Raw genomic sequence first — 25,535 nt, 5'->3', positions numbered from 1 at the left:
CTGCGGGAGGAGAGAGACAAACTTCAGGGCGGTTATAATACCATGGTTGAGCAGAGGGAAAGATGGAAGTCCCTGCATCTGGCCGAGGCGAAGGAGCATAAGAACACAAAGGCTGTCCTTGCTCAGAGGGAGAAGGACATTGAGACGCTGAAGACCATCATCATCCCTGACATGTGTGCCCAGTATCGGGACCAAGCTGAAGATGCTACCAGGGATGCAATTAAAGAGCTCGTTCCTAAAGGCTCCTTCCCGTGGCAAGATTTTGACCGGCTTCTGGATGAGAAGGCCGCTGCTGTGGAGGCCAAGGCCGCGGATGAGGCGAAGGCGGCGAAGGTCGCTCAGGAGGCTGCGGAGAAGGCGGCCCGGGATGCTAAGGTGAAGAAGGCCAGAGAGGAGGCTGAGAGGGCAAAGGCAAGTGAAGCTGCCAAGCTTTCCTCTGGGCCGCCCACCGTTGGTGATCTTTGCTCTCTGCTGCCGGTGGCGGCAGGGAACAAGCATAGGGAGACGGGCGGTCGTCACCAAATTCACCCGGCCCTTCGACGCCCACTGTTCGGGGCCAACTATTGAGCCTTTCCTCCCTGCCATCCTTTTGGCGCTTCAAGTCTTATGTTTGTAACCTTTTGTTGTACCTTCTTTTTTTTGATAAACTTTGGTAGGTTGTGTTTAGGCTATCCCTATGGGGACGGCCGTCGACTTTGTTTTGCCTTGTAAACATTTTTCAATAAAGTTTGTTTATTTGCCTCCGGCTTGGCCGAGGCTTTGATCTCATTCTCCATTGAGTTGTCTTCTTACGTTTTTAACATATTGAGCGCTTTTTCGTTTTTACCTTCAGCCTGGCCGAGGCAGTTAGATTGCGTATCTCAACTGTACTTAAACATTTTTAAACATGTTGGCATGTCGGTCGCTTCCTCCTCCACTCCCGGTTTTAGCCGAGGCGGTCAAATTTGCGCTTCCCAACTGCCGTTGTGAACATGTTAGCGTATCGGTCGTTGTTCCCCGTCACTCCCGGCTTTGGCCGAGGCAATCGAGGTTACGGCTCGACAGCGTTCGTATCTATAGACATATTGATCGCTTCCTCTGCCACTCCCGGATTGGCGGGCGATCATTTGCGTTCTCAACTGTACTCATACGTTCTTAAGCATGTTGGTTGCTTTCGCGAGTATCAACTGCATTTGTAGTGACTGCCCGGCTGGCGTCTACTAAGCATGTTGGTCGCTTTCGCGAGTATCAACTGCCATTGCGGTGACTGCCCGGCTTTGGCCGTGGCGTCTACCTTGGTACGACTACGGAGGGGACTCTTCATTTTGATGGAAAACTTGGATCATTCTTCATTAGATATAATCATGCTTTGGGGTGCCCACAACGGTCTCGGACACCTCCGCCGCTATATAAAGTATTTTCTAAGGTTGTCTGTGTTCCAGTGGCTCATTAGAGGCACTCCCTCCATGTCTGTCAGCCGGTATGTCCCAGGCCTCATTTCTTCAACGACTTTGTAGGGTCCTTCCCAGTTGGCCGTCATTTTTCCATGGATGTTTCCTTTGTTTGTTGCGGCCGACTTTCTTAGGACTAGATCTCCTACTCTTAAGTCCCTTTTGTGGACCCTACGGTTGTATGCTCTTCTCATTCGGTTTTGATATACCGCCAAGTTGAGCCGTGCCGTATCTCGACTTTCTTCGACCAGGTCTAGGGAGGCTTTCAGGCCTTCCTCATTTTCGACTAGGTCAAAGGTTTGCGTTCTAAATGTCGGCACTGCTGCTTCAATTGGCAGGACGGCCTCAGACCCATAGACAAGGTGGAATGGACTGTACCCCGTTGCTTCTTTTTCCGTGGTTCGAAGTGACCACAGGACGCCGGGTAGTTCATCAGCCCATCTTCCCTTTAGATCTTCAACCTTCTTTTTCAACCCGTTCAATATTGTTTTTTTATTAGCGCCTCACTTTGCCCGTTGCTCGACGAGGGTGGCAGACGGAGGAGTATGCGAATTTGATACCGAGCTCTTCCAGCCAGTTCATCACCATGTCACTCCAAAACTCTCGGCCGTGGTCAAATACCATGACTTGGGGTAACCCAAAACGAGTTATGATGTTCTCCCAAATCACCTTTCTTACGGCCGTCGTGGTCTTGGCAGGTACCGCGACAGCCTCGACCCATTTGGTGAAGTAGTCAACGGCGACGATCAGGTATTTCCTTCCCCCGGAGGCCGTCGGAAATGGTCCTAGTAAATCCATCCCCCATTGTGCAAATGGTAGGGGACTAAGTACCGGTTGCAGGTCTCGGGAAGGTGCATGTATTACCGGAGCATGCATCTGACAATTCTTACACTTCTTGGTCTTTGCTCTGGAATCTTTCAACATGGTAGGCCAGAAGTAGCCGGCTCGGAGAGTTTTGTGGGCTAGCGTTCTCGCCCCCATGTGATGTCCGCAGATGCCTTCGTGAATCTCTGTCAGTATAAGCCCCGCGTCGGCTGGGCCGACACATTTCAAAAGTGGTCTTATTACGAACCTTCTATACAATTCTCCTTCGAACACCAAGTACCTTGCGGCGATCCTTCTTATCTTCTGAGAGAGACTGCGGTCCTCCGGTAACTCTTTTGTTAGTTTTTATTTCATTATCGGAGTCATCCATGTCGTCTCGGCTTCGATGTCGCCCACCATGCCGACGGTCTCGGTGATGCTTTTAGCATTTCTGATATCCACCATCACGGTTCGACTGACATTCTTGATGCTTGAACTGGCAAGTTTTGAGAGAGCGTCGGCTCGGTTGTTCTCAGACCTGGGGATGCACTGTATTTGGAAAGATTTCAATTTTTCGGTGTCGGTTTTTACCCTTTCCAGGTACCTCACCATCCCGTCGTCTCGAGCCTCATACTCTCCTCTGATTTGATTAGTCACTAAGAGTGAATCTGTCTTTAACACAATATGCTCCGCCCCGGCAGCTCTAGCTAACTCGACTCCAGTTATCACCGCCTCATATTCGGATTCGTTGTTTGAGGCCGAGAAGGTAAACTTCAAGGCGTACTCAAACTCGTCCCCGTTAGGGCTGGTGATGAGGATGCGGCTCTGAGTGTTCGCCGTGGAGGACCGTCGGTATACACTTCCCATATGCGGGATGTGATTCTTCTTGATATGTGCACTCGGCCCGGGAAGTCCGCAAGTGCTTGCCCCTTTATCGAAGGTCTCGGCTTGATCTTGAATGCCAAAGCCGGAGAGCTCCACTGCCCATTTGATAAGTCTGCCGGATTTTTCGAATTTTTCTAACGCTTTCTCCAATGGCTGGTCGGTTAAGACCGTCACGGGATGCGCGTCGAAGTAGGGTTTCAGTTTCCTTACGGCAACGACGACGGCGAGGGCTGCTTTTTCGATAAGTGGATAATTTCTTTCGGCGGCCAGCAGTGTATGGCTGATAAAGTAAATTGGGTGTTGCTGCTTGTTTTCTTCCTTGACGATTACGACACTGACCGTGGCCGAGGTAACTGCTAAGTATAGATATAGCGTCTCCCCCAGCGTCGGCCTGGACAGGGTCGGTAGTGTCAGAAGGTGAGCTTTCAGTTGCCTGAAAGCTGTGCTCTGTTCCTCCCCCAGCTGAAGTCTTTATTCCCTTTTAGCACTTTAAAGAACGGAGTGCTCTTGTCGGCCGACCGAGAGATGAAGCGGGCGAGGGCCGTCATCCTACCGGTCAGCATCATAACCTCTTTTCGATTTCTCGGCTCCGCAGTCTAGTATTGCTTGGACTTTCTCGGATTGGCATCAATTCCCCCGGCGCCGACAAGCACGCCGAGGAACTTGTCGGCCGGACACCGAAGTTGCATTTCATTGGGTTAAGCTTCATCTTATATTTCCTTAGTGAACAAAATGTTTCGCTCAAGTCGGCCAAGTGCTCGCTGTCAGACTTGCTTTTTACAATAGCATCGTCGACGTAAGCCTCGATGTTTCGCCCTTTTTTTATCTTGAAACACTTTGTCCACCAGCCTAGTGTAAGTTGCGCCAGCGTTCTTCAAACCGAACGGCATCATTTTATACATGTATGTGCCGTTACCGGTGATGAATGCGCACTTAGGCATGTCTTATTCGGCCATGAACACCTGATGATACCCTGAGAAGGCGTCTAGCAGGCTTAACATAGTGTAGCCTGCCGTTGCATCAATTAAACTATCTATTCGAGGCAAGGGATAACAATCTTTAGGGCACGCTTTATTAAGATTGGTGAAATCAACACACATCCTCCACGCCCCTGATGACTTCCTCACCATTACAACATTTGCTAGCCACTCAGGGTAAGTACAAGGCATGATAAAGCCCGCCTCTAATAGTTTGCCTACTTCAGCTTTGATGGCCTCATCCTTCTCGGTCGAGGAGTTCCTCATCTTCTGCTTGACAGGGCGAGCGGTGGAGAGTACGTTCAGCTTGTGAACGATCACCTCCCGTCTCACGCCTGGCATCTCGGCCGCTGAGTATGCGAAGACATCTTTGTTCTTCCTCAGCAGATCAAGGAGATCGGCTCTGAATTTTGGCTCCAGGCCGACACCGACAGTTACGGTGCGCCCTGGGTCAATTTCCACTTCCTCGGTCTCGGCTCCTTAGACCATGCCGACGTTGGTATGCATCGGGTCGCCCTCCTGCTGCAAGGATGTGCTCTTCCCCTTTTCCGATTTCTTCGCCACTTTGAGGGATTGCATGTTGCACCCTCTGGCAGATACTTGGACATTGACTATTTCGTCTCTTTCGTCCTTTGAGACGAGCTTTTGTGCTTCCCCCCGGTCCGAGACGTACATCAATGTCAGGGCCCGGATGGACATCACCGCATCGGCCTCGCTCAAAGTGACTCGGCCTATGAGAACATTATAGGCAGACGAACCATCAATAACCACAAACTCAGAGAAAACATTTTTGGCCGCATCTGCTTGGCCGAACATCACCGGCAGTCTGATTGACCCCAGGGGTACCAGGCCGGCCCCAGAGAAGCTGTATAGTGGGTTAGCGTAGGGGCTCAGGTCTTCAATCTTCAGGCCGAGATTGAGATAGCACTCCCTGAACATGATGTTTGTGTAGGCGCCTGTGTCAATCAGGCACCTTTTGACCAAGTGGTTGGCTATGTCTAGGTGGACTACAAGCGGGTCGCTGTGCGGAGCGACGACTCCCTCGTAGTCCTTCTTCCCAATGGTTATATCGGGGATTGTGGAAGCGGGGATCGCTGTTTTGGGCACAAAGTTGATGGCTTGGTATAGCTCATTCAGGTGCCGTTTGTGCCCATTAGCTGACCCACCGTTCTCGTTTCCTCCGATGACAACCTGGATCACTCCCATCCGCCGGAATGCGATTTTCTATTCGCCCCGTCGGAGCTTGTTTCGGGCCTCCGGCTACATACTTGCCGAGGGCCTCCTTTCGGATCGCTCTTCGATGGCGTTCTTGGATGCCGACGAGGTTGTCGGTCTTATGGCTTGGTCTGGCCGTGGTAGTCGCAAAGCGGCTCATGTCGCCGTCCCCCTCGCCTTGGGGGCCTTGCCCATTTTTGCCCTTCATTCTTGCTTAGGGCAAAGACCTCGGCCGGTGATTTGACCGGGGGGTGAGACTCTTTGTACACGCGCACGGGTGTATGGTCCCGAACTCCCCCCGACGCCCGCCGAGTTCTGTTTCCTATTAAATCTCTCAGGCCGTGACCGATTCATGTCACGGCGACCTTCATCCACGTTCTCCCAACGGCTCTTCCTCTCTGGGTGCCCAGATTCGCTGTGGCCTACCCAGGTCTTGTGATAGTCCTTCACCTTTACGGCTCGGTCGGCCATTTTTCTGGCGGTGTCTAGGTTGAGGTCCTAGCACTTCATCAGCTCATTTTTGAACTCGCCTTTTGGGAGGCCTTTCATCAGTGCGAAGGCCGCCAATTGGGTGTTCAGCTCACGGATCTGCTGAACTTTTGCGTCGAACCTCTTCACGTAGCTCTAGAGGGACTCGTCCTCCCCCTGTCGGATAGTGAGGAGATCTGATGTCTCCACGGCCCTTCTCTTGTTGCAAGCGTACTGGGCTATGAAATTGTCTCTCAGGTCGGCATAGCAGTATACCGAGCCGTTAGGTAGCCCCTTGTACCAACTCTGGGCCATCCCATGCAGGGTTGTTGGGAAGACTCGGCACCATACCTCATCAGGCTGCTCCCATACCGACATGTACGACTCGAAAGCCTCGGCATGGTCGGTTGGGTCGCTATCCCCTTTGTATGATAGGGGCGGCAGCTTTAGTTTAGTCGGCTCAGAGACTTCGAGGACATAGGCACTGAGGGGCTGTCTGACCACGTGTCGAATGACACGCGGCGATCGGCTCCTCGCAACCTTAGTCCGGCTTCTCTCCGTCTGGCGGGAAGGGCTTCTTGTTGTCCGACTTTGGAGAGTCGGACTTCTTTCATTTCTTCGGGGCGAGCCTCGTTGTTGCCGCGGCGACGCTGTCTTCCCGCGAGTTGGGGAAGGACTTTGGTCTGCCACTGGCACCACGGGCTCCGCCGGCGTCCTAGCATGCCCAGCTCCTTGTAATACTCCGGTCAAGTTGTTCGGAGTCACTTTATGGGCCCTGGTCACCTGTGGAGGCGCTGCCGCCCCTGTCGTCGTGACAGGGGTAACCGGCGTACCACCCATCAGGTCCAGGAATAGATTCAATTTGGCCGCATCGACCACATGTCCCATGACAGTGACTTGGCCCGGTCGGCAGCGGTGTTTCTGGCTCTCATGGCATCCCGTACTTCACCGGCTCAATGACTCGGCCAGTGGGGGACTGCCCGATCTCAGAATTAGGGAACGCGTCATCCTGGTAGAATGCAGTTTCGTCACTCACAATTATTTCTTGTTGTTTTGACATCTTCTTAGATCTTTGTGTGGTTTTGTTTTGTTTTTTTTTGTAAGGGAGGTGACTAGCTTTTAGTATCTTTTCCCACAGACGGCGCCAATTGTTCCGGGTGTAATTTCGGAGCAGGATTATGACCACGTAAGCTTGTAAAATGATGTCTTTGCTTGTCTCTTCCTTTCGCTCTCCCCTGTAAAGATGAACAAACTAAGGGCTCGGCTTGGTACCGAGCGAACTCACTCCGACGCTCAAGTCAGTAAACTTAAAGAGATAAGTTGTGTGTTAACTTGGCAAAGTACTTTATAGAGAGATAAGGGAGTTTATACCAGATTTTTGGTTAGTTTTTGGATCCTTTTCTCAATGAGAGAAGTGGAGTATTTATAGACTTTCACCTTTTGTCGCGTAGTGGCCAAGTGGCCAAGTGGCCAGCAGGTGGAAAGACTGTCCTACCCTCGGCCGAGGGACCCATGGCAGGCCGGCGGGCCTGGTTGACTCCATGCCGAGGGGACTTGGATGTGAGTACGCGGATATGCCTCTCGGCCGGCTAGTTGCCGGGACCGAGACCAGTGACAGCCGGCTGTGCTATATCTTAGGTGTCTAATACGTTGACTTGCTGTCTTTTGGCTTTGACCTTGCTCAATGTGTTGACTCGGTCAGCGGGTACAGAATATGCCCCATCAATTATTATTATTATTATTATTATTATTATTATTATTATTATTATTATTATTATTATTATTATTATTATTATTATTATTATTATTATTATTATTATTATTATTATTATTATTATTATTATTATTATTATTATTATTATCATTATTATCATTATTATTATTATTATTATTATTATTATTATTATTATTATTATTATTATTATTATTATTATTATTATTATTATTATTATTATTATTATTATTATTATTATTATTGTTATTATTATTATTACTATTATTATTATTACTATTATTGTTATTGTTATTATTATTATTATTATTATTATTGTTATTGTTGTTATTATTATTATTATTATTATTATTATTATTATTATTATTATTATTATTATTATTATTATTATTATTACTAGTATTATTAATATTAGTATTAGTATTACTAATAATAATAATAATAATAATAATAATAATAATAATAATAATAATAATAATAATAATAATAATAATAATAATAATAATAATAATAATAATAATAATAATAATAATAATAATAATAATAATAATAATAATAATAATAATAATAATAATAATAATAATCATAATAATCATAATAATAATAATAATAATATTATTATTATTATTATTATTATTATTATTATTATTATTATTATTATTATTAAGGCTAGAATTCCGGTGAGAACGAGGCTTATCGTGAGAACCGTGAGAACAGATCTCAACCGTCCATCAAATTATCTGACGGCTGAGATTAGACGCGCGCTACTTTGAAAAGTAGACTTTTGCGGAAAACAAAAAATAACAAAGTGTACATATGAGCAATATCAAACCTACGGAACAAAATCAAACCATACGAAACAAAATCAATCGATTTCATCATTAATCCATCCTTAATTTGTAAATTTTTGTTTTTCGACATCAAATTTAGTGATCTAAAATCGGTTATTCATCATCAATTCTTTGTGTTCGAGCGCAAATCTTGAGCGAAATCAGATTCAATTTGTTCAAACTTTTGCATTCATCAGCTATTCAGTTATTTCAAGATCAAAACTTTGTAAGGAAAACCGGAGTTGATTTCGTCATTCATCTGGAATTATTGTCTTCTACAGTCAATATTGAGGTATGTTCATTCAATGTTATTTAATTCTTTTCTCAATCATTGTTGAATTGATTTTATGATGTTGTTAAAGTTAAATTTAATGAAATTCAACTTAATTTCGGATTTGATTAAATTTAGTTAACTAGATTTAATGTCCGGAACCACAAAAACATTAATTTTATAATGAAAAGTGTTAAACTAGGATTTATAGTTTGTTTGTTTGATTTTAGGATGATGATAAATGTAAATGTACTTTGTGGTGAGAAGAAATGTAAAAATAATGAGAAAGGAAAAGTGTGCAATTTGAAGTAACTGAAAAGTAGTTTCGCATGTAATAATAATGAATTGTGTTGTGGTGTACATGTTTCATAAAGAAATGTCCAATCAGTTTTATTGAAATGTGCATTATATATAATAACGATGTGCACGTACTGATTACCCTTTGCAAGTGGTCTTGCAACTGTTCACAATAAGTCACAATAAGTCAAATGACGGTTTCTAACTTGCTTATGTGGTGAAAAGACACAACTATTCACATTAATTTAAATATTATTTCTGAATGTACATTATATTATTTCATAATGTACATTATATTAATTATAAAAGAACATGTTCCATCAAATAAATTGTCCACTATCTATATTCATAATATGCATTTTCTGATAATTAGGTGCAACTAAAATATCATTAAGCACTGTTTGGAAAATGTACATTATATTATATTTAAAGGTACATTAAATTATTTAAAAAGGAACATGAAATATTATTTGGAAAATAAATGTGATTTCAGTTTCATTCAAATGCCAATTACGTATTTTCATAATGTGCATGTACTGTTTTATGAAAGAGATTTAAAAGTAGACCTTAAATGTACTGATAGGCTATCGCACACCAATGCAAAAATAATATTTATACCCTAGCAAAACAAATGAATGTAGTACGTAGGGGTCGAACCACAGAGAGACGGGAATTTATAATTTAGTTGTTATGGATCGAATTTTACCTTGGTGGATTAACGTTTGCTTTGGTTTATTGATTTTATGTAAAGTAAAAACAACAATAAAAAGAAAATGTCTAGGGAGGTCGGGTCACGCATGCTAAGTGTGTAAATGCTAATGTCAAGTTAGGAAGTTGATTTTACGATAAATGTTTAGGCTTAAAGACACCCGTCTTACGATATTAGTGTCAACCATAGACCGGGTCCTAGAGAAACTCCCGTCCATGACTAGGTCGTCCTACTACACATGCTTAATCTAATCCAATTCTGTGCCTCTCGACTTTTAGAATGAATGAACAAACTTAATCAATGAATAAGTCCTTTAAACAAAGATTAAACGTTGTGGCACAAACATGTGATAGAAACAATTATACAATATTAACTTATCCTCATTTTGACATTTACATATTACTTAATCATGCATGGCTTCCTTTATTCCCTAGACAAAGTAAACTACTCAACATAATGTAAGAGCAAACTAAACTAATGACAAATAAAATGATAAATAAAATAATGAAAATAGAATAAAAATTACCTTGAATGGAAATGGAAATGGAAATGGAAATGGAAATAGAAGAAGAATGAAACTACAACAAACTTGAAATGTAACTTGGAATTAAACTTGAAATGGAATTGTAATGTAATTGCTAAAAGGAAATGTAAAAAAACTAAACTAAACTAAGCTAACCTAAACTTACTACTAAAATTTAGAGAGAATTTAGATGGAAAAATATGTGTAAGAGTTGTTAGAGGTATCCCCAATGGTCGAGCATAGGCTCCTATTTATAGGAAAACAATAGGAGTAACGCATGCACCAAAGAGGAGCCAACCCCGATCGGATTTGGCAACCCCGATCGGGGTCGTAGTGTCCATCATATTTTCTCTTAATTCCGTCCTTAATTGCAAATGGTATCCTATGTTGACGATTAATGCCTTGTTTAATGGTGCGATTAAGAGCATTAAGGAGGGCATCTTAAGTATTTTGGCATCCTAGGCTCTTCTTTAGCATCCAAATTTTCCACCACATTTTGGACTTGAATTCTTGGGCTTTGACTTGCACATTGACTTTGCTTGTATTTTCATTTTGATCCAACACTTTCTTCATGCAAAATCCATGCACTTCCAACACTTAGCCCAAACTTGTGCTCTTACTTAGCTTATTTCTTCTAGTAGCTTATTTGTAATATTTTAGCTCCAAAAAGCTTAAGTACCTACAAAATGTGACAAGAAAAGCAAAGATACTAGAATACACATATTAGCATATAAAACACTAAGATAAGTGCTAAATGACATGTGAAATAAAGCTAATATAAGGGTTAAAATGTATAGAAAATGCACTTATCATGTACATTATATTATTTTTAAAGGTACATTTTATTATTTACAAAGGAATTTGAAATATCAATTAAATTGAACTCGTAATACATATAGTCGTTTAAGTAACATAGATAACTTCAACCAATTTATTAATTACCATGATTATGTTTGTGACTGTTGAAAAGACACAATTGTTCACAATATTTAATCACTTCTTCTCAATTAATCCACTATATAAACACAAGAGTACACCACCACTTTCCCATCCTATCTTCATTTCTAAAACCTTTTTGAATAACCAAAATCTTTAATCTCTCCAGAAAACTACCCAATCTTCTAAAAAAAATACAATGTCTTATTCTAAATGCAAAATACCTTACTACCAGAACATTCAAGACAAAAACAATTTCATCAGTAATTATACGACATGGAAAGTAGACCATTTTTCTTCAAACTAGATTACTTCAAAAGATATTCCTGTGGAGATGGATGTACCATCACACAGACGTCCTTTACATATTTTTCTTACTAATTCTGAATTCCTCTTGATTGTTTTTGAACGACTTGGGAGGCAAGAGAAGAAAAACATGGCCGAGGTATGCAAGGCTTGGTCGTGTTGGTTCCTTATAGGAAAGCACAAAAAGAAAATTTAAAGGGATTATTACCAAAACGCGGTTTCGGGAAATGAAAATGGAATAATCACTATCACAAAGAATGAAAGACTGCTTGAAAGATACTGCCTTTGCAGGCATTTGTCTAGCCGTAAAGAAAAAATTAGACATCATAAACGACAAACATGACAAAGAATAAAACAAAGAAAACAAGATGAAATTGAGAAACAGTCTGGTGATGAGGGTTATTACGACTCTGACTGTTAGATGAGTTTACAAATATATTAAGTTAGTTTTCTAGTATATTGTTATTTTGTATTATCTTGTCTTATTTTTTTTTCTGTATAAACCTTAATAGGCTTTATGCTTTTGAAAGTCTTGAATGGCTTTTGTAAATATTTCTAATATTAATGAAATAGTATTATGTCTATTTGTTTGTTTACTGTCATTAGCATTCAATACATTTTATATATGCTATATCAAAATGGACAACAATATTTCCTATGAACATTAGTAGTCAAATACCTTTAAAGGCATGATAATGGACATTGGCAGGAATACATTATATATGAACCTTTATTTGTACGAAAAAAATTACCAATCTTTGTAGAGCATATTAATGCAATAATATTCAATATACTTATTTACTGAACTACTGTTGAAGCAGACAATGAGTACAAGTGATGCAACTACGTCTTCTTCTACAAATAACGGCTTTAAGACTCCAAGAACAAGAATTGAACCATTAAATTCACTCTAGTACATTCCATTCTGTCTATTCCATTCTGTCTAGAGGAAAAGAAACCTAAAGTAGGACAAGTATTCGAAACACTAGAATCAGCAGAGTTATTCTACAAAGAATATTGTACAATCTGTGGGTTTACGCCAAGACTTGCAACAACAAAAAGGATTAAAGGCAATGAGTTACCAAACAATTTTGCATTAAGGAATGTTGTCTGCAATAGGCAAGGTGTAAAGGAAAGTAGGAAAAGGAAGAGGACTGATACTGATACTGCTGAGAATGATGCACAATCTGATGTGACAGACATAAGCCGTGTGAGGACGATTACAAGAATTGACTGTCGTGCATTAGTGCAGTTCAAATACCAAGAAAATGAAACTTACATTGTTACCAGATTCGATGAAGCCCATAACCATCCACTTGCTTCGCCGGAATCGACAATATTCTTGAAAGGAAACCGAAAAATGACAGAGGTACAGAAACAATTTGTCATAAAGGTAAAGGTGCTAAAACTAGGTGGTTTAAAATCCTATAGAGGTTGGAAGGAGCTGTGTGGAGGTTACGACAACATCGGTGCTACATTTCAAAAACTTTGTCAGGGACATAAAAAGCTACATTGGTAATTTTGATGCGCAAATGTTTGTTGAGAATCTTATTGGGAAAAAAGACACATGCAGTTCATTTTACTTTGATTATATAGTAGATGAAAACAAGTGTCTGGCTGGAGCGTTTTGGGCAGATCTGATCTGCATAAAGAACTACATGCTGTTCAGTGAGGTGTTATCAGCAGATGCTACATATGGAACAAACAAGTACGATATGGTGTTTGTGCCTTTCACAAGAGTTGATCACCATAAAAGGTGTATAACCTTTGGAGCTGGGTTGATAGGTGATGAAAGTATTGAGTGTTACAGATGGCTGTTCAAGACTTTTTTGGAAGCAATGGGCGGGTGCCATCCGAGAATTATAATTACTGATCAGGACAAATCAATGAAGTCGGTAGTTCCGGAAGTGTTTAAGGAGTCAACACACAGACTGTGCATGTGACACATAATGAAGAAACTAAGAGAAAAAGTTATTTATCAACTGTTTCAAGATGAGGATTTTAAGAGCAGGCTCAATAGGTGTGTTTGGAACAACCAACTTGAACCTGATGAATTCGAAGAACAATAGGGGAAGATAATGACTGATTATCAACTTGTAGAACACGAGTGGTTTTCAGATTTGTACGATATCAGGGAACAGTGGATCCCTGCCTATTTTAAAGATGTTTCCATGTTTGGCTTGATGAGGGTTACTTCAAGGTCTGAGAGTGAAAACAGTTTCTTTGAAAGGTTCCTCATACCTCATTTGACCCTTGTTGAGTTTTGGGTGTGCTATGAGAGTGCTTTGGAAGCACAAAGATACAAGCAGCCCAAGTTGAATAGTGAGAACAAACACTCTGAAATCCCAAACTCAAACCTTAAAGTCCATGCTTCTGAAATATACTCGCACAACATTTTCAAAGACTTCCAAACATAATTGGTTGCAGCTTTGTTTGATTGTCGTTTTAAAGATGTGGACAAGATTGATGAGACAAAAATATATATTCTAACAGACTTGCAGATGCCAAATAAGTCATGAAACGTAGCATATTCACGTTCTATGTTTCAGCGAATGGGCTTGTTGTGCAGGCACTGCCTTTGGATTCTACACAACCAAGATTTTCAGAAAATACCAGAACAGTACATAATGCAAAGATGGACAAAAGCTGCAATGAGTAAGCATGTCTTTGAGAAAGAAGGCAAACTGATAGATGTCTCTCAAAAGTTTTTCGATTAGGAAAAGTTTGAGTACTGAGTTGTGGCAAGAGGTTTATTCTTGTGTCAGCGTAGCTGAGTGTGATGATAACGACATGAAGCTTTTGATTGAAAAACTGAGAGATATTAGATTGGATATGATTAGTAACAGAAGTGTTCCAGCAAAGAAGAAAGACAAGATGAAAGAAATAGAAAAGTATGTGGGCTGCAAAATACCTCCGAAGTTAGTGATTCATGTTCCTAAAATATCTAAAAACAAGGGTAGGACCAAGGGCAAGAGAATTTAATCACAAATGTTAAAAGTCCTAATGAAGAGAGCAAAAGAGAAGAGGTACTGCAAAACATGTGGCCGCCAAGGACACAACTCTAGGACTTGCAAAGAAACAAACCATCTGACATGTATGTGTAATTTGGTTTCTTGTTAAAGCATATTACATTTATGCTAAATAATTATTAATTATACAAATATAGCGCATAGTGTTTACCTTCGAAAATCATCACTCTTGTATGGAGGCACATAAGCTCTTTGTGCAATGAACATTATGGTTGTTCTTAAGGCATAGATGAGAATTTCAGCAATGTACATTTGGTTAACATTAAATGTATATCAATTTAGTTGTTCATTTTGGCCATTTTGTCCTTATAAAATCTAATATTTAATTTACATTCTGTTGCATATTCACCAAATACCACCATAAAGATGACGACGATGAAGGAGATAAATCTGATGATGTGGAGGACGACGATGAAGGAGACGAATCTGATAACGAAGTGGAAGATGCAAATTTTTGTTTCAAGGATAGACATCCATGATATACACTACGAGAACATTCTTAAAGGCTTGTATGTACAATTCGATTTTACTGCCAAAGTACATTACTCTTATAGCCAAAGTATATTACATTTGTATATAACACTATGTACTGACTATATATATTTTTTGAGCTAACCATATCAACTTTTGTCACATCAATAATCCCAGCATGATTTAACTCATTTCTAAGATGCTTCTTAAATACTTCCAATTGTCTTTCAAATTTGAATTCTTTTCTTTGCCCTTAAAATGCTAGCTGCACACACAGAACATAATATTCTTCTCTTAATATACACTTGTATAACATAAAATTATTGTAATATAGAATGAAATAAAATTTTACTTACAAATACGAGGGTTGAAGCAAGGAATCGACGTGGTGCTGAAGATTTTCTTTCAAGTTCCTTGAAATTCAAGTAAGTTGACCAACAATCAACCACATCATCTGATATATACCGAGGTGGTTTTAGAGATGCAAAAAGATATCGGGTACCCACGACATTCTTAAACTCAAAGAGGTTTTCACTGGTTCAGACGTTACACAAAACAAGTCAGTTAATAACACATATGTACATTATCTTTATTAATAATGAACATAATACCCAAACGAAATGTACAGAATGATTACATAAAACATAATGAGTAGAATAAAATATACTGAGCAAGAACAGTGCCTTTTCCCTTAGTGTAGTAGACGTAGTTAGCAATACAGTGCTGAAACTTAGATGGCTCTGTACATGGGTCAGTGTCTCGTCTTAGTAAATCAAGTTCAGTACTAATATCTAAGCTCGGGTTAGGATTGGGTGCCTTGGGTTATTCACTATAATCTTTAGATAACATGCTACATACAAGGGTATTTATAAGATTATCCGTATTGGCTTCCTGCTCATTCTCCCCATCACTATCAACATAAAGATGGTTCGAATCATTTCGTACATTCTTTTCATCATCAGACATTTTGTTTTTGTCAGACTCCCCTTCTGACACCTCTTCCTTGTTGCCTTCATTCCCATTTTCAACTGTTTCAAATTTGTTTTCCTCAAACTCCCCTTCCGACACGTCTTCCTTGTTATCTTCATTCCCATTTTCAACTGATTCAACTTTGTTTTCCCCAGACTCCCCTTCTGACATCTCTTTCTTCTTGTGTTCATTCCCATTTTCAACTGTTTCAACTTTGTTTTCCTCTGATTCTCCTTTTGACACCTCTTCCTTGTTATCTTCATTCCCATTATCAACTAATTCAACTTCTTTTCTAAATACACAAGGCTTCTGAAATAGTTGAAATGTATCAAATTAAAGAATAGTACACATAAGCACCAAGTTAACATAATATAACAAAAAAATGTGATCAACATATTTACCTTTTTATATGTATAAAAAATCGGCCTCTTCAATGACATGCTTTCAACCTGAATACTATTTTTTGAAGTTATGTTTACAGTATTCAAAGCTTCAAGAACCAAAAGATGATTACTAACAAGTAACATCATTCTCAGCAGCAGGAACAACATCTGGAATATCAGCAACATTAGTACCAAAAGAACTTTCACTATCAGCGGAGCTGTTCTCATTTGACAAATTGAGTAAACTAAATGCATGATCACAGAGCTTCTTAGCAGTTTTGTTCTCCTTAAATATTGATGCTCCTTTTTCTAACGTAGCCTTAACAGATGATATGCTCTGAGCTAAACTAGTTATACATTTTGCAAGATCAAGAATATACTCCTCGGTGTAGTCCTTTGTTCCATAGACAGATTCGACAACTGTATTGTCAACCACCTCCTCAATTGGTGCTTCCAACTTACCATTTTCAAACATATCGCTTTTCATCTCATCCTTCTCTCTGGATGATAACAAACTACTAGTCCAACCTATCAACGTATAATAATCTGTTTTAACTTTTCGTTCCACATGAACAACGCGATCAACATAGATGAGCTGCAAAAAAAAAAAAAGATAATTAATTAGAATAGAATGAAAACGTTCCTTGCAATGTTAAATTAATTTATGAACTTCAAATATATTTTTCGAGACTTCTTAGCTCCAAAAACAACAGTGGCCCGCCGAAGTGAGTCTCCTTTTCCACTCACTCAATCTTGCTTTCTTGGAGACTTTTTAACAAAAAGGAACACCAATTGTAATATTTGATTTCATCAACATTCATCAAAGATTTCAAAACATGATGATTAACCAAAGGCTTTTGGGTGTTTCTCATTAGCAAAGAAACAACAAACACAACAAAGTTAACCTTGAATTCATCACCACCATGATCATGATTTATCAACCAATTCTCAAGCGTTTTGAGTGGAACTTGTCCATATTTTATACCAAATTGTTGTTTCCATTTGGCATAAAACTCTTGAAACTGTTCTGATTCGGTATGAGTTTTGGATAATTCAACTGTTTTAGGGCCTATTAGAAATCCAAATGTTGATCTTACATCAGAAACCTTCAAGAACAACTTCTCACCATCAAGAAGATCAATACAGTTTTGGTATGGGTTATACTGCTTAATTAACCAGTACCAAAGCTTTAAAGGAATGGAACGAACTCTTAACCAAAACAGCCCACTAAATCCAATCTCTTCTAGAGCGCACCACTGTTCGTATGACAAACGTTCAACTACCTCAACTATTCCTGTAGGAGACATTCTCGTATATGCACTTTTAAACGAAGAGAAATCAAACTTCTGCTTATACTTGGAACCCAATACCATCATATTACTTACTTTACCCTTTTGAGGACTTTGTTTCTTCGCAGTAACAATTTTTTTATTAACATAAACAATTTGTTTCTTAACTGCAAGATCATCGTCACTTTCTTCATTTATCTTCTTTGCGAAAGATTGTATACACTTAGATTTACTGTTAATAGTAGCTGATTTACGCTTTCTTGTAAATGGAGAACACTCATTTTTACCATCAGTGCAACTTTCAGCTGGTGGAAAAATAAAACTAACTTTTCTTCGCTTTTGAGATTTTTTATCTTCCTGCTCCATAGTCTGTAATTATAAAATGAAATTACAAAACAAGTAGAGATAATCAGCAGTTACATAATTTTAGGAAATGTACATTAGCCACAAAAATAATGTACTTTTAGATGATTCATAACAATTTCTATATTAAAAACAAACGACACATTAATTTAAGCTGAACGTACATTATATTATTACGTTCAATTGAAAATACAAAATTAACAAGTAGAGATAATCAGCAGTTACCTAATTTTAGAAAATGTACATTAATCACAAAGATGATGTACTTTTAGATGATTCGGAACAATTTCTATATTAAAAACAAATGGCACATTAATTTACGTTGAATGTACATTATATTATTACGTTCAATTGAAAATATAAAATTAACAAGTAGAGATAATCACCAGTTACCTAATTTTAGGAAATGTACAATAGTCACAAAGATAATGTACTTTTAGATGATTCAAAACAATTTCTATATTAAAAACAATAGGCACATTAATTTAAAGTTGAATGAACAATATATTATTACGTTCAATTTAAAATACAAAATTAACAGAAACTAGAAAGTAAATGTAGAGAGAATACTTCAGAGATCTAAAATTGGGGAAGAACAATGTGAATGTATTTCTAAATGTAGAAACAATAATTCAGGCACATTAATCTGAATGTATTTTTAACAGTGAAGCAGTATAAATATCTAAAATCAAAACATAAAAATTATACTGCTGTTGAACAATTAAGTGATCCAAATTAAACATTATATTAGAATTATGAATTTATGATAGAGAAGAAACGAAATTAAAAAGAAAATAACTTAGTATAACGGACGAAATTGGGCATAACTTCAAGAAGATTTAACAATTAACAAATTCTCCTATGACAACGTATATACTGGTATTGTGAAACGACTGAGCTAAAACTGGTTACTACTTTTATTTTTTTATTTCTTTTTTCTTGTAGGTAGTTAGTAGTAGTTACTAGTGTACTGTAAGTGTTAAAAATAAGGGAAATGATAAATACAACCCACTAAGTTGTATTAAAACATTTAATACCCTTCCATATTTGGCATTAGTTTAGAAATTAGAGAGTAAATTACACATAAAATAATACAATTAATGCATATATTAACTATTTATTTCCTCTTTTAGTTGCTTAAATACAACCCAATGGGTTCTATTTATCATAACCCAATAAATAATAAAGCGGTAAGTGAACCCTTTCTTATGTTATAATCTTAGTTTTTATTTAGTTGTTACTTGCTTTTTTATGTTTGTTTTCCTTTTCTTTTGTAAGCCTTAAATGACTTTGTAAATATTTGTAATATTGATAAAATGAAGTATGTTGCTTATTTCCGATTATTTTTTAATTTAATTTTAACTATGAAGCATTGCATACATTTATACAACTAGAATTGAAACTGACATAAAGATACCCTAGGGGGGCTGAGTGTACCCTTTTTGGGGATGTGATTAAAACCAGGAGGTCGACTATCCTAAAACGGGACGGGAAAGGGTTTAGGGTTGGATTAGGCAGACCGCTATCGCGGATCCGCCTAATCCAACCCTAAACCCTTTCCCTTATGTGTGGTTTGTACGGCCGCAATAGCAAAATACACCCTAAGGTGGCGAGTGAACCCTTTTTGGGGACGGGATTAAAACTAGGAGACCAGGTATCCTAAAACGGGACGGGAAAGGGTTTAGGGTTAGATTAGGCGGACCGCTACCGCAGATCCGCTTAATGCAACCCTAAACCCTTTCCCTTGCTTCTCATTCGAAGGCGGTAAGACAAAAAGACATCCTAGAGGGGTCGAGTGAACCCTTTTTGGGGGACCGGGTATCCTAAAACGGGACGGGAAAGGGTTTAGGGTTTGATTAGTGATGTGGCCATTATTTGAGCATATTTAGTCCCCGAATTAACCTTGTTCCCATGCTTTTTAGTGCATATTTAGGTTATTTATTGTCTTTAGTCCTTTGTTTTTCATATTCTTTGAGGTTTTGATCCCTTGGTAGAAAAGGAGTGCAAACCTTGCATTTTCATGGCAAAATAAAGCTAAATTGATTGAATTCAATGACCAAGCATCAAAGAGAAGACAAGACTAGAAGGCCTTTATACATATTATAGTAGTTGGGCAATGATGAAAAAAGATCCTTGCATCTCCGACGAAATCCCCAAGGATTGTATGAAGAAGAAGGAAGAAAAGAAGAAGGGAAGAAGCTGACCAAGAATCCGAGCGGATTGCCCACTGGACGCCCGTCCAAGACAAGGAATCCGAGCGTCTTCTTCAGAGGGACGCTCGTCCAAAAGACCCACAATCCGCTCGTCCAGCCATTGAATCCGCTCGTCCAAAAGCCAGACAATCCGCTCGTCCCGTGCCCTGGACGCTCGGTTTGTGTTACAGCTATTCTGTTTTCTTCTTGATCTATGAAGGATGCGCATATCTCAGAAAGACTAGCAAAAAGGAGACTCGCATATTTTTCTGAGAGGAGCGATTCCTCAAGGACTTAATCGTCATTTAAGCCCTTAGTAAACTCTAATTTGTGTACCTAATCCCCACTATAAATACCCCATTAGTCTAATTAGATAATCATGTTCTTCTTATTAATCTTTAGTGTAGTTTATATCAATCTAATCTCTCTTTAATCTTGTAATCAACTTTTAATCAAGTCTTAATACAAATCTCATTTTCTTAATCTCTCTTTTGTTCATCTTTCATTTTGGGTAATTGAAGATTATTTAGGTTATTATTTGGAGATTGACAACCTTCCAATCAATCATCAAGTACTTCTATTATTCTTTGCTTTATTATTGGAATCATTGGTAGGTATAATTCTCTTAATCCCTTTTTAATTATTGTTAATCATCTTCATTTATTCATCATGTTTTACTTTGTTGATATGATTGACAACCTTGCTAGCATGTTCAGCATGATAATAAGTGAGTAGTTTACTTAACTAGGGTTAATAGGTAATTACGGGAAACCAACATGGGGGATGATTCATGCTTAATTTAATATGTTTTCATAGTTTATTTGCTTGCTTGTTGTGATCTCAACTTATGCACATGTTTTGTTTGAGGAAATGCGAGCCTATGAATCATTGTATTTTTTACCCATCACCTACCTTTTCAATGAGACTTGTAACACATAAACCAACTTGATGTTGGAATATGTGTCCTCCGACAATAATGCGATCACAACTGTTGATCATGAAGATCACATGTTTAAATCTCATTTTAAAGAATACAATTGGGAAGTAATATTTTACTGTCAACTGGTCCACACATATCGGTTATGATTGGCTGACTAGAGTTTGACATTACTGTCGTGCGACGGTGGTGATCAGTTGATCCCCTTAGGTCATACCTAAAGGGTAACACTCTTAATTGATCGTATGACGATACGGGTTAATTAAATTACTTAAAATTGACGGACGATTTTAGATGTAATATTTACGTGTCTCATTGTAATTTGATTAAATAAGATACGGTCTAAGTAATCGAATTGTTTTAATTACTTAGATGACATTATTGTTTAAGGAAACAATAGCATTTGAATGAATAAATTATTATAAATACAAGATGTTGTGATTTATAATTGGTAAAATATTTTGGTACAAGTAATTATGAATTACTAAGTCGATTTTTGTATATGACGTATTTTTATTAATGCGTTGATTTTTAATATGTTAAAAATACATAACAATTTTATGTGACATGTGACATGTGACATGTGACATGTGACATATGACAAATTGACAAATTGACAAAGATAAAATGGAGTCCATTTTATCCATGTAAACCGAAATTAAGGGGAGTATTAGGAACATATTGTGTTGATTATGTTAGTGGTAAACATAATCATTTCCTTCTAGACCTAGCCATGCAACCCTACTTGCTCTTGTGAAGACCACCTTGTGCATGCATTGGCCCTCTTTCCTTCCCCATTCCACCCGGTTTTTGAGAGGAGAAAACCATGGGTTTTTCTCCTCATTTTACCTAATATACACTACCAAAAACCTTTTAGTGTATTATTCAATTTCATTCATCTAAAATAAGAATTTTAGAAAGATAAAATCTTCCTTCTTCTCCCTCTCTCTAAACCGAAATAATAGAGAGATCAAATAAGTTTTTGGGTCAATTTTTACACAAAATTAATATTGTTCTAGTAATAATAATATTAATTTTATTAAGTTGTTATCTTGGGTATAAAACCTTGGGAGGGATTCTCTTCTTGAATCCTTGTTCATCCAATTAAGGAGAGCTCAAGAACAAGAGAGTAGAAGATTTCTTCCTTATTTTACTTATAGTTTGCATGCATAAGATCATCTTTTAATTTTATGACTAAATTAAAATTATAACATTATGAATATGTTGAGTATAGAGATATAGATTTCTAACAAGCGGTATCAAGAGCCTTTGGTTGTTTGCATGCAAATCGGTTATAGTTTTTCCGAGTTATACGATTAACATATAAAACTTGTAAATTTGTGTTATTATGATATATCACGAAATAAATTTATGCATGTTAAAGTTTCTGGTCCTAAAATGTTTTTAGGATATTTTGGTTAATTTATGGATTTTTATTGTTCATCTTATATAATAATGGCATTAAAAATATGATTTTATGATTAAAATGTCATTTTCGGACTAAAATTAGCTAAACTTCGAATTTTCCTGTGATTTTTAGATATGTTGTCACATGTTTTATTTTTAGATGACCTGTAAATTTTCAGAATTTTTGGAGTTTTTATGCTCGAAATATGGATTTTTCATGATAAAAATCAGATTTAAATGATAAATAGGTTAATATGAGATAAATTTCGAATCTGGTCATAGAAATTTAGTATGTTGTCACATGAAATTTTACAAGATGTGTGTAAAATAATAGGCTATATCGAAGTCTTTATGCATGATTTATGATTTTTTGATGAAAAATAGCATAAATAGTGGCTTAATTAGTGAATAATTGCTAAAACATACTCCATGACTAAGGAAAACGTCACATGTTACATTTTATTATCTTTATCAGATCTAAAATTGAAAAGTTGATGAATAAAATTTTTCTCATGTTTTTATGATTATATTTGTTAAAACCGATAAACCGCAACATAGTTTTTCCGATAATTTTAAGAAATTTTAACCTAATTTTTTGAACATTATGAGTGTCATTTTATAGCATTTTAAGAAATTTTGGGTCCATTAATGAATAATTTTAAGAAATATGAGTTAATTATGGTCAAATAGTTAATGGAGACTAATTTTGAGTCCTAAGAAGGTTAGGGTAATTAACTTGTGCATAAATATGAATTTATGTATTTTATTGTGATTTTAAAAGGTTGAATCACGCAAATCCGTAAAAACCATTTAATATACGATATTGGCTACTTAACGGCGATTTAGCATAAAATTGGGCATGTTCATACATATTATAATACTGCATTTTTATTATGATTGTCATAATTTTATTTTATGTAATTTTTGAATTATGTAATTTTTACTTAGTATGGCCTTAGTTTTAATTGGTATTTCCCGAAATGTATGGGAATATCGATTCGATTGTAATTTATTGTGATCTCGTATCACCGTTTTGTAATTTAATAGTTTTATTTTATTTTAATTACAAATGTATAATAGGAAATTATGTAATTTGTTATGTAATTTATTTATTCCGGAGTTCCTTGAAGACGGTGTCACTCAAGAAGGCGATTCATAAAGACGGTGTTACCTCGAGATGCGTGCCAAAACCGAAGTTCAAGGGACCAATGGAGTTGGTTTCTGAATATGTAATAGTTAATTAGATTTTCTATTTTAGGAAGGCCATACTAGGATTTTTTGTTTTGCATTTTATTTATATGGTGCATGCATCGCTAAATCGCCATAACTAAAACATGCATTATCATTTAATCGAGTATATCGACCGTGTCAATTAGAATTATCGTAGTTCACCACTTTAGTTCACTTAAAACGTGATAGATAATAAATTGACATGACCTCTCGCTAAATATAAACAATTGAGACATAACCTTACCAAAAGTAGAAACCATGAAAACCTATTTCGCGAGGGAGTGCACTCAGCTATCCCGGGTACAAACCTTGTTACGTAGGGGAAGTGGGTGATAAATGTCTATCCACCGAATTCGTGTTGATGAGGGTTTCATCGGCCATCCCGTGCCCAAGTTAATGTGAATTTGGATCATGGACACAATTATTCGATATTTGGATTGACCTCAACGGAAGTATTCGTGATCGTAGTCGCATGTGTTCCGGGCTATAGATAAACATTAGAGTAATTTTATCGACCAAGAGTTCTAAAAGTAGAATCGATTAAAAGTTAATCCACCGAGTTATATTAATAAGGGTTTCATCGGCTATCCCGTGCCTAAGTTGATATGAATTTGGGTCTTGGAATCATTTATCTAAGTTGGGTAGAGGTCACTAGATAAATGCAATAAAACTTGTTTAATCTTATTTTACGAGTATTATTATATTGAAAACGACATATGTTTTATTCCTTCTATGTTTTGTTTTATAGACCGCTCTTATTTCTCATAACAAATGGCAAATCCAAACACCAACGCCACACCTCTCACTAATACTTCATGGCTCCGATTCTTCATGGATCGATGTAAACTTGAAAAGAATGGGTCAAATTTCTCCGATTGGGATGCCCAACTCAAATTAGCCGCCCAATGCGACGACAAGCTTCGTTACCTCACCGAGGCCTCTCCACCCGAACCTAATACTATGTCGACCGCCGCCACTAGGGAAGCATATGAGGCTTACCATAAGGAGTCCGCCGCAATGAAAAATGTGTTGATCTTTGCGATGGAGGCGGATCTCCAAAGGAGAGCCTTTAATATGGGCACCGCTAATGAAATCTACTCCAAGCTTGTGACAATGTTTTCACAAACTCCGCGGATCGTCCAATATGAGGCGGCCGCGGCATTCTTTGATCTCGACTTCAAAGAGGGCCAAAAGGTTAGCCCTCATGTGCTCAAACTAATGGAGCTAGTCGAGACCTTGAAGATTCAAAAAGTTGAAATCCCCAAAGAACTCATTGTAGATAGGATTCTACACTCCTTATCCAAAGTCAAAGTGTATGTTCAATTCCGGGTTAATTTTAACATGCAAGACAAGGACGTGTCTCTTGAAGAATTGCACAAGTTACTTGTGCAAGCCGAAAGAGACATGGGGTTAAATGTCAACCCACCCAAGGATGTGCTTAACATAAGCACCAAGAGTAAGGGGAAGTTCAAAAACAATGGGAAGAAAGGTAAGAAGCAAGCTCCCACTTTCACCAAAGCTAAGACTTATGAAGCTAGCACTTCCAAAATCAATAAGGGTCCTCTTGATAAATGCCATTATTGTAATGGTGTTGGACATTGGAAAAGAAATTGTTCCAAATACCTTGGTGATATTAAGGCTGGAAAGATCACTCCAGTAGGTAAATGACTATCCTTTCTTTTATGTTTCTAATTCAACTATGGTATTGTGAAACAAAGTTGTGATAATGTATCCCCTTTTTATTGTAAATAGGGCCTCCACCAAGCAAGGACAAGGGAAAAGAAAAGCAAGCTTGAAAAACCATCGAGAAGCTAGGAATAGCTTCCATGAAGCTTCGCTTTTTATTGTCTTATTTTAATTATGTTTTGGATTTTAGAACCTT

General features: G+C 38.0%; 1 protein-coding gene across 1 annotated transcript; it reads left to right on the top strand.

The window, feature by feature from the left end:
- The first annotated feature begins 12,207 nt into the window (after nucleotides 1-12,207).
- Nucleotides 12,208-13,326, top strand: LOC141614138 (protein FAR1-RELATED SEQUENCE 5-like). The gene is made up of 3 exons (XM_074432894.1): nucleotides 12,208-12,217; nucleotides 12,331-12,829; nucleotides 12,879-13,326. Exons 1-3 carry the CDS (start codon nucleotides 12,208-12,210, stop codon nucleotides 13,324-13,326), a joined length of 957 nt encoding a protein of 318 aa, XP_074288995.1.
- Nucleotides 13,327-25,535: the final 12,209 nt, after the last annotated feature.

This window comes from Silene latifolia, chromosome 11 (assembly GCF_048544455.1).
Source record: "Silene latifolia isolate original U9 population chromosome 11, ASM4854445v1, whole genome shotgun sequence".
NCBI classification, from domain to species: Eukaryota; Viridiplantae; Streptophyta; class Magnoliopsida; order Caryophyllales; family Caryophyllaceae; genus Silene; species Silene latifolia.
The sequence above is the reverse complement of the archived record's forward strand: the minus strand, read 5'-3'. Positions and strand labels throughout refer to the sequence as shown.